This window comes from Clinocottus analis, unplaced genomic scaffold, assembly GCF_023055335.1.
Source record: "Clinocottus analis isolate CAN_PGR_092001 unplaced genomic scaffold, fCliAna1.0.p SCAF_12, whole genome shotgun sequence".
Classification (NCBI taxonomy): Eukaryota; Metazoa; Chordata; class Actinopteri; order Perciformes; family Cottidae; genus Clinocottus; species Clinocottus analis.
In genome coordinates this window covers 16,749,808-16,761,438 of record NW_027175843.1, presented here as the reverse complement: position 1 = coordinate 16,761,438, position 11,631 = coordinate 16,749,808, and the positions used below count along the sequence as shown (strand labels likewise).

At 41.9% G+C, this 11,631-nt stretch overlaps 1 protein-coding gene across 1 annotated transcript; it reads left to right on the top strand.

Moving 5' to 3' along the window:
• Positions 1–5,620: 5,620 nt before the first annotated feature.
• On the top strand, positions 5,621–8,366 carry LOC137782936 (beta-crystallin A2-like). Its single transcript, XM_068572649.1, is given in 6 exon segments — positions 5,621–5,645; positions 5,648–5,727; positions 6,568–6,755; positions 7,614–7,755; positions 7,854–7,996; positions 8,219–8,366. Coding segments are annotated over 6 exon segments (726 nt in total).
• The last annotated feature ends 3,265 nt before the right edge of the window (positions 8,367–11,631 follow it).

Genomic DNA, 11,631 nt, shown 5'->3' with positions numbered 1-11,631 from the left:
CTTTTCCATCTTGTGGAGAAATATCAATGACATCCAGAGTAACATATGGTGCCAAAGCACAAAAAACACACACAGATTACTGCCCCCGACCAATATGACCGCTGACTAGTTTAAAAAAATAATCAATTCATATGAAAAACAAACGTTTCTACTGGACACTATAGTTCAAACACAAGTAAAACTAAAACATTTGATCTGTAAATAAGCCAAGAATGACAAAGTGAAGCAAAGCCATGCTTAATTTTCTGTGCTTGAAAATAGTAAATCACCAATGATCACTTTCTCTGAAAGTCTAACACAATATGTACATATAATATGCAAGATACATATGTTTAATACCTTGGGTACATGATCCTTTAACGTGTGTTCATTTTGGTAGATCCCCTTCCCTCTTTATTGTGTCAGAAAGCATCTCATCATCACCCAACGAGAAAACACATTAATTGAAAGCCGGCCCAGCGTGTCATTCTTTACCTGAAAGCATATTTGCCTCTGCTTTAAGCTATAGTCAATATTTACTTAACGCCAGAGGAAGGGGAAGCTCACGCTCCTCAGTATCCTGGTTACCTTGCCCCAATTTAAACTGACTATCCGAACTGGTCCTGCTGCTGCTGCACCTTCCTTCCAGCTCCTGGAGCTGCTTTAGCTAGCGGGTAGTTTGTTAGCGATTCACCGTAACAGGCTTAGACAGATGCTCTTTTCTGTCGAATTCTGTCTGAGCGTATATATTCAATAGAGGTGGATTTGAAAAATACAATAAAATAGAACTACTACATCGAATTTATGTAGTCATATTTTTTTTATCTTTAAATTAGGCCGGACAATTAGTGGGACTTTTCAAAGCAACATGAGAGACCTGAGGATCTCTCAGAGAGGGCAGTCTCTGTGTGTGTCTTAAGTTTAGGATCCTTGTGTAGCAGAGTTTACGTTAGTGACAATTATTTTCACAGGGAAACCTTTTCTTTATGCCATTACTGTCCTTTCTTTAGAAAACCCGGCAGGTAAAAACCCTGTAGCCCTGAAGGCCAGATGATGCAAAACAATGTTGAATCCAGAAATATGCAATACTTCTACTTCTATACTAGTTAATTGAAGTGGATTTCATTTGAATTGTACCTTTAATTTATATGGTTTCACCTGTTTAATGCAAACAGAGAAAGTATAAACACAAATTATATCAGTAATGAGTTTGGAAAAAAGAATCATGAAAAAACACATGATGTTTTAAGCAATTCATGTTACGGTGCTATTTACAAATGTACTAATGATGTCATTCTGATCATAGCATGTAGTATGTGTTTTATTCAGTCAATCGTTACGCACAATATAAGAAGTAAATCCACAATCTAATATACAAAAAAAGAAAGATAGCATGTGTGTGTGTTCTAGAAGAGGAATCCCTCCTCTTTTCATCTCACTGTGCTTTCTCCCTTTTTCTTCATTAAAGAGTTTTGTCTACATCAAGGGAACAATGACAGAATATGTTATATGTATAAAAAGCCCTTTAATACACTTTTGTAATCTCGTGTAATCTCATTTTTAGATCCCTGCTGCCCCGGCCGTGACCCTAACGCTGCTCTGCAGGGCCGTACTGTAGCTGTATCATTACGACCGCTGCTTGGATCTGAACAGCGGGGACATGATTACATTTGTGCTGCCTGACAAACTGTTTGCTGCTATCTGTAAATAAATGGTCAAGGGAGTTCTTCCCACAGGCTGTGTGTGTGCATGTGTGTGTATGTGTGTGTGTGTGTGTGTGTGTGTGTGTGTGTGTGTGTGTGTGCGCACGCTGCCTGTGGGCTGTGTGCTGTGTCCTTTGACAGTTACCGATAATAAAGAGTCATGCAAATGCACGAGCCCTGGTTGGTGACTCCTTACCATCTCTCTTCCTGATAATATGGAGTATGGAGTGCTACTGGATGAAAGTGATGTCAACATTTGAGAGCTCACAAAGAAAGTATCCCCTTCATTATTTTATGAATCAATAAAACAAATAAGAAGGTCGACATTTTTGCTTTGTAGAACTCTTCTAAGAATACATGATCTTAATTGTGTATGTTCTGTCAGCTGCAGTGTGTGTGTGTGTGTGTGTGTGTGTGTGTGCGACTGTCATTACAACTCAATACTGACTGTCCTTCTATCTACCTTATTGCACAAGTGCAGAATATATTACGATCTACATGGTATTTCTCTGTTTTTTCCTGCAGCTAAATCTGCTTGAGTGTCCACGCAGAGATCAGTGGGGACAAGTAGAGGCGGGAGGAGCAGATGTCCTGCTCGCATATCATCCTTACCTGGTTTAATCTCCACGGTAACCTTCCACCTGAAGGAGGGCATTTATTCAGTGCAATCTGTATGTCACTGTGTGTGTGTGTGTGGGTGTGCGCTCTTGCATGCAAACACGTTTGTGTGTGTGTGCAGGTGCATTCAGTGACTATTCAAATATTTTGGACTCACCCTGACCCAGAAAGAAAGAAAAAAATCTCTCTCAGTAGTGTTAACACTCTCGGCTTGTATGAAATTGTGTGTGATTCCATTGAAATGTTCAAAATATATTTAAACAACAAACAAAAGCTGTACGATTATGATAATTAATTGAATGATGTTGTCATTTGATTGTGAAACTGAGTGGTGGAAAATAATGGTTTAGCTTGAAAGAAGAAGCACAGAACACTCAGCAGAACTGACTAAGGATCAAATTAATAATAATTCATTAATAATGATTCATAATAGCAATCAATCAAACAGTGTTTGCAGCATAGGGTGCGACCAGCAGTGTAAAATGATCTTATATCTGCGAACATAACATGCAGTACAATCACATAATAGATCCCAGTACATGGCCATTACAATGTTGCCACAATTTGTGATTTGCATTTGACTGTCTGAGTCGCACATATATAGAGTGACCTTTGACCTGCTGCAAACATAAACCCATCTGGCAGCAAAATCAATAAATAAAAAGTAAATGACTTATGATCCTGTACCTGCATGCTTCCTCAATGATATGAAGTTAGTGGCCAGTAGATCATGTGACCAGTGAGAAGAAAAGAGTAGTTTTTCCTACAAAAAGATAAGAATTCAAAGTAGAACAGTACTAGCTCTATACTGGACTACACTGTCCCTGACACATGCAAATCCCCCAGCTGTATTTAACTGGGAAATGAGCCCTGTGTATGTGTGTGTGTGTGTGTGTGTGTGTGTGTGTGTGTGTGTGTGTGTGTGTGTGTGTGTGCGAGTGCGTGTGCATGCGTGTACATGCAGGGTTAGGATCTACTGCTTATCCATCTTCTCAGACCTGGTGAATAAAAATGAAAGACTTTCGCGTGTGTGCTACCTGAACATAGGGTGTCTACATACATACAAATTCTATGTGTGTGTGCGTGTGTGTGTGTGTGAATGTGTGTGTGTGTGTGTGTGTGTGTGTGTGTGTGTGTGTGTGTGCACATACACACGACATCTGTGTCTATATAAGGCTGTCCCTTCACCTGCTCATCACCTGCTCTGGGCGCAAGCCTCTGATGACACAAACACACACACTCACAGTCACACAAAGAGACATATGTAGAGACGAGGACAATGAATGGGTTAATAGAAGACAATGAGAAAGCTGTTCATACAAGTGAACAGCTCACACATGGCCAAAGGGGGAACACACACATGCACATACACGCACGCACGCACACACACACACACACACACACACACGCACACACACGCATGCACACACGCGGCCTGTGGGAAGAACTCCCTTGACCATTTTTTTGGTCCCAAAAGGAAGTTGAGTCCCCACAATGTGGCTTTATATCCCCACAACATGAGTAATACACACACACACACACACACACACACACACACACACACACACACACACACACACACGCAGCCTGTGGGAAGAACTCCCTTTGCCATTTTTTTGGTCCCAAAAGGAAGTTGAGTCCCCACAATGTGGTTTTATATCCCCACAATATGACTAACACACACCCACCCACCCACCCACACACACACACACACACACACACACACACACACACACACACACACACACACACACACACACATGGACTTTCATAGTTGTTTTTGACATTAGATACTTCCAAATAAACTCCATCACAGTCCTTTGTAAGCTATTGTTGTGGTGCATTGTGATGAGTGTACTATACTTCTATTATTGGCCATTATTTTTTCAAAGAGCAGGCCAATTTTACAAGTTTCTGCAAATGTTTGCAGTGTAATACATACATTGGCCGCTAGATGGCAGCAATGGTGAATGAAATACATCTCTAAAATCCTTGTGGTTATTGCAACGCATTCGTAACCCTGGTGTATTCAAAAATACCAAAAGGTGCAAGACAAAATACGTATTAAAGTATTGTTGTCTCTGTTCACACTGACAAGGACAGCGTCAGTTCTGCTTTTTAACCAGAACTGATGGTTTGCCTGTGTTCAGTCGGTGGAGTCACAGCTTGTCATTGCACACCAAATCATCACATATTAAATATTATCGTTGTGTTTATTTTGTGAGTACAATAATATACTGTCTGTTATGTTTGAAATACATATTAATTGTGTCAAAGTTAATTTGGCTTCACACAGAGAGAAATGCATGCAAATAACATTGTACATTGGAAATGATAGAAACTGATGTCCTTCAAACTTAAAACACGGTATTTGAACATAATATTCACAATTTAATTAGGTTTTTAAATATAGATATATTTAACACAATGCTACATTTAGCTTGTTTATGTTACTGATGTTTTCTAAAGCTGTAATTTAAAATACAGAAGAAAGAAATGTGTACATATATATATATATATATATATATATATATATATATATATATATATATATATATATATATATATATATATATGTTCTCAAAAATCTATCATACACCAAGAATTAAATTCATCAAAAAACTATAACTTAGGACCATGCAGACACAACAGTGTTGTTTCATGTTCCAACATGTGATATGTTCTCCCTTAAAAATCATTGTTCCCTAATTCATGAAATAAAATACTTTTCTTTACAATTTTGTGTTTTACAATGTGTGACCTCCCACCCTAATGAACCCTATGACATTGTGTAGCATCCTTTTTATTTGAGGGACGATGCTCTTCATGTCGATTGTCGAAGACAGGCATGCAAAGCCATGAACAAGAGTAGAGACCAGGTTCCCCGACAGCCCCGGTCAGATAGTACGACTATATGTAGCTTTTTACCCTAGCATAAAAGAGGAAGATGAAGATGCTCTCGGGATGAAACTGGCACATGTCCTTGTCCTCTCTGTGTGGGATGCCTTGGGCCTTTTCCCCCACCTCTAGTTTAGCATCCAGCGTACCTTCAGCCGAGAGGGAGAGAAAGAGAGAGAGAGGGGAGATGAGCTCCCAGAATGTGTCTATTATCCTGCCACACCAATCAAACTGTTGTGTCAGTGCGTTACCATTGTATGGGCCCGGGTCCCGTTGCCTCTGACCGTGGCTGCCATATTGATGACTAAGTTAGTTTGGGGCTCTGAGGACAATGGCGCTCTGGAGCCTCCACAAAGCGCCAGGATAATGCTCCCCTTTCAGCTGGCCCGCTCAGCTGCTGAGTGTGCAAGGCTGCCGGGCAAATGGAGCGGCGCAGGTCCAGCGGGCCCGGCCCTATAAAAACACAGGCGAGGGTCACTCTCACGACATTGGTTTCACTGCATCTGTCCCACCTCAGTACTGTCTGTAAGTATATCAACACACTGCCTCAGACTCAGCTAAAGCAACTGCAATCAGGGGGCGGCTATGTGTGCTGGGATGGAGCCCGCCTGCCACCAAGATGCCGCCCTTATTGATAGATGGGCAGCAATGCGATTCGATTGGAACTTTTCATTTTGCTAAGAAGTAAATACATTGTAGCCACTTTATAGATTTTATTTGCGGGTAAGCAGTTGTGCTCGTGGGAACAGCTGGGAATAGTACGCCTTACTGGTGTGCTTGTGTTTGGCCTGTAGACATCAGACCATTGTTTTCTCAAACCAGTGGACTAATGTTCTATTTTTTTATCTTCAAAACTGAAGAAATTAAGCTTGGGTCCTAATCGAAGTGATCGATTCTGTCGGTGGACTTCAATCGCTGCTGGAGACAGCACGCATGCTTTTACGCCGGCTCTTACTCTTCTGTGGTTTGCTGTTGTGGTTTTTACTTCATGTAACAGTAAAACAATTTAAGAGGAGACATGTCTGTGGCTCTAGATTGAATATTTTCAATGGAAACAGAGACAAATCAGTACTACAGAGAATTGGAAAAAATGTCAGGAATTGTTCCCTTCTTGTGTCACCTTTCTAGAGCGAAGGTGCGATAATATGCTCCAAATAGAAATGCACTGGTTTACGTCTAGCTAAAATACAAAGATTGAAGTTTTGAGTTGATTTAGATAAACGCCAGCATCACCACATTGTGTTAAAAGTCAGATTTCTGTCAAAAAAGAGAATATGTTCTCTCGAAAAACATTTGTCCTCTTGACACGACTCATACACAGGACATGCAACACCTTAACTCTGTTTTTTAAACCCTCCACCTTTGCCAGAAAGAAACCCCAAAGGGAGAAGCAGCAGCCATGAACACTCAACAGATGGAGCAGATGGGCCAGTTCAAGATCACCGTCTGGGAGGAGGAGAACTTCCAGGGAAAGCGCTGCGAGTTCATGCTGGAGTGCCAGAACATCATGGAGAGGGGCTTCAACAAGATCCGCTCCATCAAGGTTGAGAACGGACCGTAAGTGCACACTGTTGCTGTTCTTTTCCTTGTGCCCTCTCCGTCTATCTAGTTCTGAATTGTCCTGGCATCATCGAAATCCTCTTTCACCTCTTTCACCTCTTGACCTTGTGATTAGTTCGGATCTGGTTGAAATAGTAGCTGTACTGAATACATGTTAGTAGAGTAATAATGAGAGTGAGAGAATTTCCACAATACGTTGGTCTGTAGTCTTTATCAAACGCACATTGCTGCTTAATAATTACATTTTCCCAAGCCATAATAATAACCAATAGAATCCCTTTATTTGCTTCTCTTGGAGTTCTAATTTGATCTGCTTGAAAACGCCCAAACGGCTCAAACGCTGACCATAAATTACAGCCTACGATGTTATTGAATTGCTACTTGGCATGTATCATTTGCATGTGTGTGTGTGTGTGTGTGTGTGTGCGTGCATGCATCCAAGTGTATCCCTGTGATATGAGTTGGTTGTGTGCAGCTGCCGGCTATGAGCCCGAATGGCTGACTGACTGGCGATCAGATAAAAAGCCCTGGGTGCAGCAGCAGCAGCAGCAGCAGCAGCAGCAGCAGCAGTATGTCATGTTTGCTTTGTGCTCCCTTGACAAAAGGCGCTGCATGTTGCTTTCCCTCCGGGCCGTTCGCTGGGCGTTGGACTCTGTTGTGGAACAAAAAGGACAGTTCCAGTGTTGTTGCACTGAAACTACTTCACATTCAGTGGCTCGACATTGTTTTTATTTGAGAGTTCTATCAATGAATGATTGGTTTCTAGATATTTTTTACATACGGTCTGCTCATTTCACCTCAACATTTCAATCCTTCTTTTATTCCTCCCTCTTTCTCTCTCCCCTCCTCCCCCAGTTGGGTTGGTTTTGAGTACCCTGAGTTCCAGGGACAGCAGTTCATCCTGGAGAAGGGAGACTACCCTCGCTACGAGGCCTGGAGCGGAAACAGCAGCTACAGAACCGAGCACATGCTTTCCTTCAGACCCATCAAGAGCGCCGTGAGTCCCCGCATCCTTCCACTCATCCACGGGTTTGTTTGTCTTTTTTTTTTACTGGCCAGACTGGTCAAACTTTCTCCTTCTCTCTTTCTCCGCAGAACCACAGTGACAGCAAGGTGACCATGTACGAGTGTGAGGACTTCCAGGGCCGTAAGTTTGAGATGTGCGATGACTACCCCTCCCTACAGGCCATGGGCTGGTGCAGCAAGGAGGTTCCCTCCATCAAGGTCAACTCCGGAGCGTAAGTTACACGTCTTCCTTGGTTTTTTGGCATCTATCACTTTCTCACTCCCCCCCCTCCTCTTTGCAGAATCACTACTCAAAACACAGGATATAAAATGATTTTGATCATTTGTCAACCAAAGGTCTGCTGTAATGTTTGTGTAGATGTAATCTTGTATTCTGGGATCTGACCTTGGCTCACCGCCTCTCTCTCTCTCTCTCTCTCTCTCTCTCTCTGCAGCTGGGTGGCCTACCAGTTTCCTGGTTACCGTGGCTACCAGTACATCCTGGAGAGAGACAGACACCAAGGCGAGTACAGAAACTACAACGAGTACAGCACCCAGGCTCACACCAACCAGGTGCAGTCCATCCGTAGGATCCAGCACTAAGCCAGCCTTCTTTCTGCCTGCCTGACCCGACCTGAAAGAGAAAAAAAACTCTCCCCGAACCCCCGTTCCTCAACTTCTGCTGTCACAGAACAGTAGACGGACAAACTCTTTCTATCCCTCTGTGGCTCTGCATGTATGGATATAGGTACTACATCTTCTACCATGCTAAAGCTTGTTCTTGACATAGGAAATAAAGGCTTTTCTTCAAAACTAGAGACTGTTTGTCGGTATTCTTTTTCCTTTTGACATTCTTTTTGCGATCACCAAAATTAAATGAAGGAAAGTCAAAATCTGATTGGCTCCACTGAGCTGTCAATCATGTTGCACCTTGGCTATGATAGTCGTAGCACAGGTGCACAGACAATGCAACATCAGAGCCCCTGATTCTCTTTTGGCTTCAGAGATTTGCCTTGTTTTTTAATTAAAGCACATATTTAGCCTTTTAGTGAGCATGGCAAGATTTGATTCATATCTCTCTCTTAGGCTATAAGATGTGTTACATTGTTCTTGTCAGATTGTATTCCAATTTTCAATAAACAAGAGCACCAGATCACATCTGTTTCTATTATTTGTTGTCTACTGTTACAATCCCAATGTACCAGTAAAGGGAGGAACTGTAAGAAAAAGCAACAGATAATCTGGTCTTACAGCAGCGGTCGAGCGCTCAACAAACACATTTAAGTAAAGCATTTAACGCAAATCATCTTTTAAAAATAGAAATAATTCAGATTCAAGTTCTCTTCACCTCGGGCGCTTTACTTGAAGCAGCAGAAGGACTGTGTGCCAGACACAGAGGGACAATAATATTACCGTAAATACTTCATTCAGCGGATGCTAGCCGAGGTCTGAGAGACAAATCTCAAGCCTTTTAGCCATTGATGAAAAGTATTCTTCTAATTCTGAACCCTGTTTGAATATTTAGCAGATTTACCAGAAGTCTGTTTTCCCCTTTGGAGCAACTGTAAAGACATGCTACGTCAAATTAAGACACTTCATGTTCATAAAGAAAGTCTGAAATCTGTACACATAAACCACTAACTTGAATCCATCATCTTCCTGAAACCCATTACCTCATCCCCCCAGTCCTCACACAGGGATGTTGCACTGCTACTTACCATTGTCCAAAACATCAACCCAGTTACTAAACATGTCTGTTTTACAACCTTTGTGAAGAATCATTTGAAGGTAAAAACTACTTTCACGTGGTACGTTGATTAGTTTACCTGAAGTAAAAACCATTATCTCATTAACCCTCAATGATTCCCTTGTTACATCTTCCCATATCCCACATGTGGCGATGTATATGTACATGTGTGAGGATTTTAAAGCTGCACCCACTGACACCTGTCGGCCCTCTAAACAGCATACACACCACAAGAAACCATAACAATCATATATTTTCCCCCCCAAAAAAGTTAAAATAAAACCTGTCACATATTGTAATGATTTATCTCCCCACCGCTTCCTTTGCACACAACTCGCTTTTAAAAGCTATAGCTTAGCATTTGTTTGCCTATTGTAACGTGGCACCGTGGTGTTTATCTTACAGTCACATCATGTCACAGGGATCCTGGAGCGTGTTTACCTCCAAACACACTCCTCCTGTCGGTCCAGGACCTGGGATTCCGTGTCACACGCCCACACACATGCAGCGGCACACCGTCCCACACCCAAAAAAACAGGATCTTTTAATAAATGTGTAACCATGCACACACACCTTTCTCAAACATGCATTCCTCTGCACACTGATTAAAGCAGCTCCCTCAGTGGCTTATAGAGGAGGGACACTTGACGACGCTGCTACTTCGGCCACGCAGCTCAGAGCTCTGAGGTAAGTTGGAGGCTTTTTTTCAGCGGAAGTTTGCATTGATTGATGAATTTTTTGACTTGATTTATGTGATGTGGACATCACAATGGCATCAGAATTCATAGCACACATCTATGCACAACAAAAACAGATGCACTGTGTTGAGTGTACATAGCGAATGCTAATTTCCAACACCTGTCCATCGTTGTACGAGGGTGCTGTGAAAGATTTCTTGGCAAGAAATGAATTGCAGTTGTTTTGAAATGTTTAGAATATTTCAAAAAGATGAAATTATACATGTATCTGCCTCGTCACAGAATGACATGGAGAATCACCTGAATGACTTTCAAAGTAGTCTTTATGTTTGTTGATGGGGTTTATGCAAGATTAAGATGCTTCAGGTTAATACAAACCTCAGTGCTGCCTGTAGATTATTCATAGATTATTTATAGACTATAAGACGCTGTCTTGGATACATTTTGAATTCTAAGTCGCAGCACATTGCCGTGATATAAAAAAAGAAACTGTGTTATTTGTTTTCCTCTTTCTATCAGTGGCCTTCGAGCCTTCTGCACTGTTTGCCTGCCACTGCGTGAGCACAGTCCAGCTTTCGAGGCTTGTTTTAAGTTGCCTGCGTCTCATACTTGGACTCAGGCAGCTAAAGCAAGTCTGGGACGCCAGTGACGCACCTACAGCCGCCCAGGCCCGAGGAAGCGCCGCCATGTGAGGAGTGGACAATGTCTCTTTTCTTCCCGGAGGAAAGGACACGGAGGAATATCTGTTCATTAATTCTTGCTCCTCTTTGTCTTGAAATCATACAGTCATACAATCCATTTTTGTGACTAGGAACTTCTATTTACTGACGTGTAAGCTATGAATAAACACACTAACCTGTCACACAATGTACACTGCATAGCCTACAGTACACACACATGACCTGTGTTTGCACTGAGCTCAGTCAGGTGACACATTACAGAGCAAACGCTGAAATAGAATATGAATGGCTAGCACACAGCTTACTGCTAGTCCAGGAGACACACACAAAGATATGCAGATGAGGATTTGAATTCATAGTTTTCTGCTGGGTCCATATACTGTCATTTCATTACAATTATCAAATAAATGAATGCAAATGTTTGTGAGTTCTTCTGCATCTAACAGACATGATAGTGCAGTAGATTCCTGCAGTACACTGACCAGCCTGCGTCTCTTCGTGACACATGTTGACAAACCAGAGGACAAACCTCACGATGGCAGCGATGCGCTCGTGTTCATGTCAACGTCTGAGTGTTAACCTAATTCTCTTTTTAAAATGTTTTTCAAATGTGTCTGTGGCTTTTTGGGGTTGTTTCCTTGATTCAGTCCCTCTCATAGAAGGAATAGACACGTCTTGTGGTTTGTTGTCACACTCTTAAATGACATTGATATGTGGTGCTTCCTGCTTTTACCCAGAGTGCT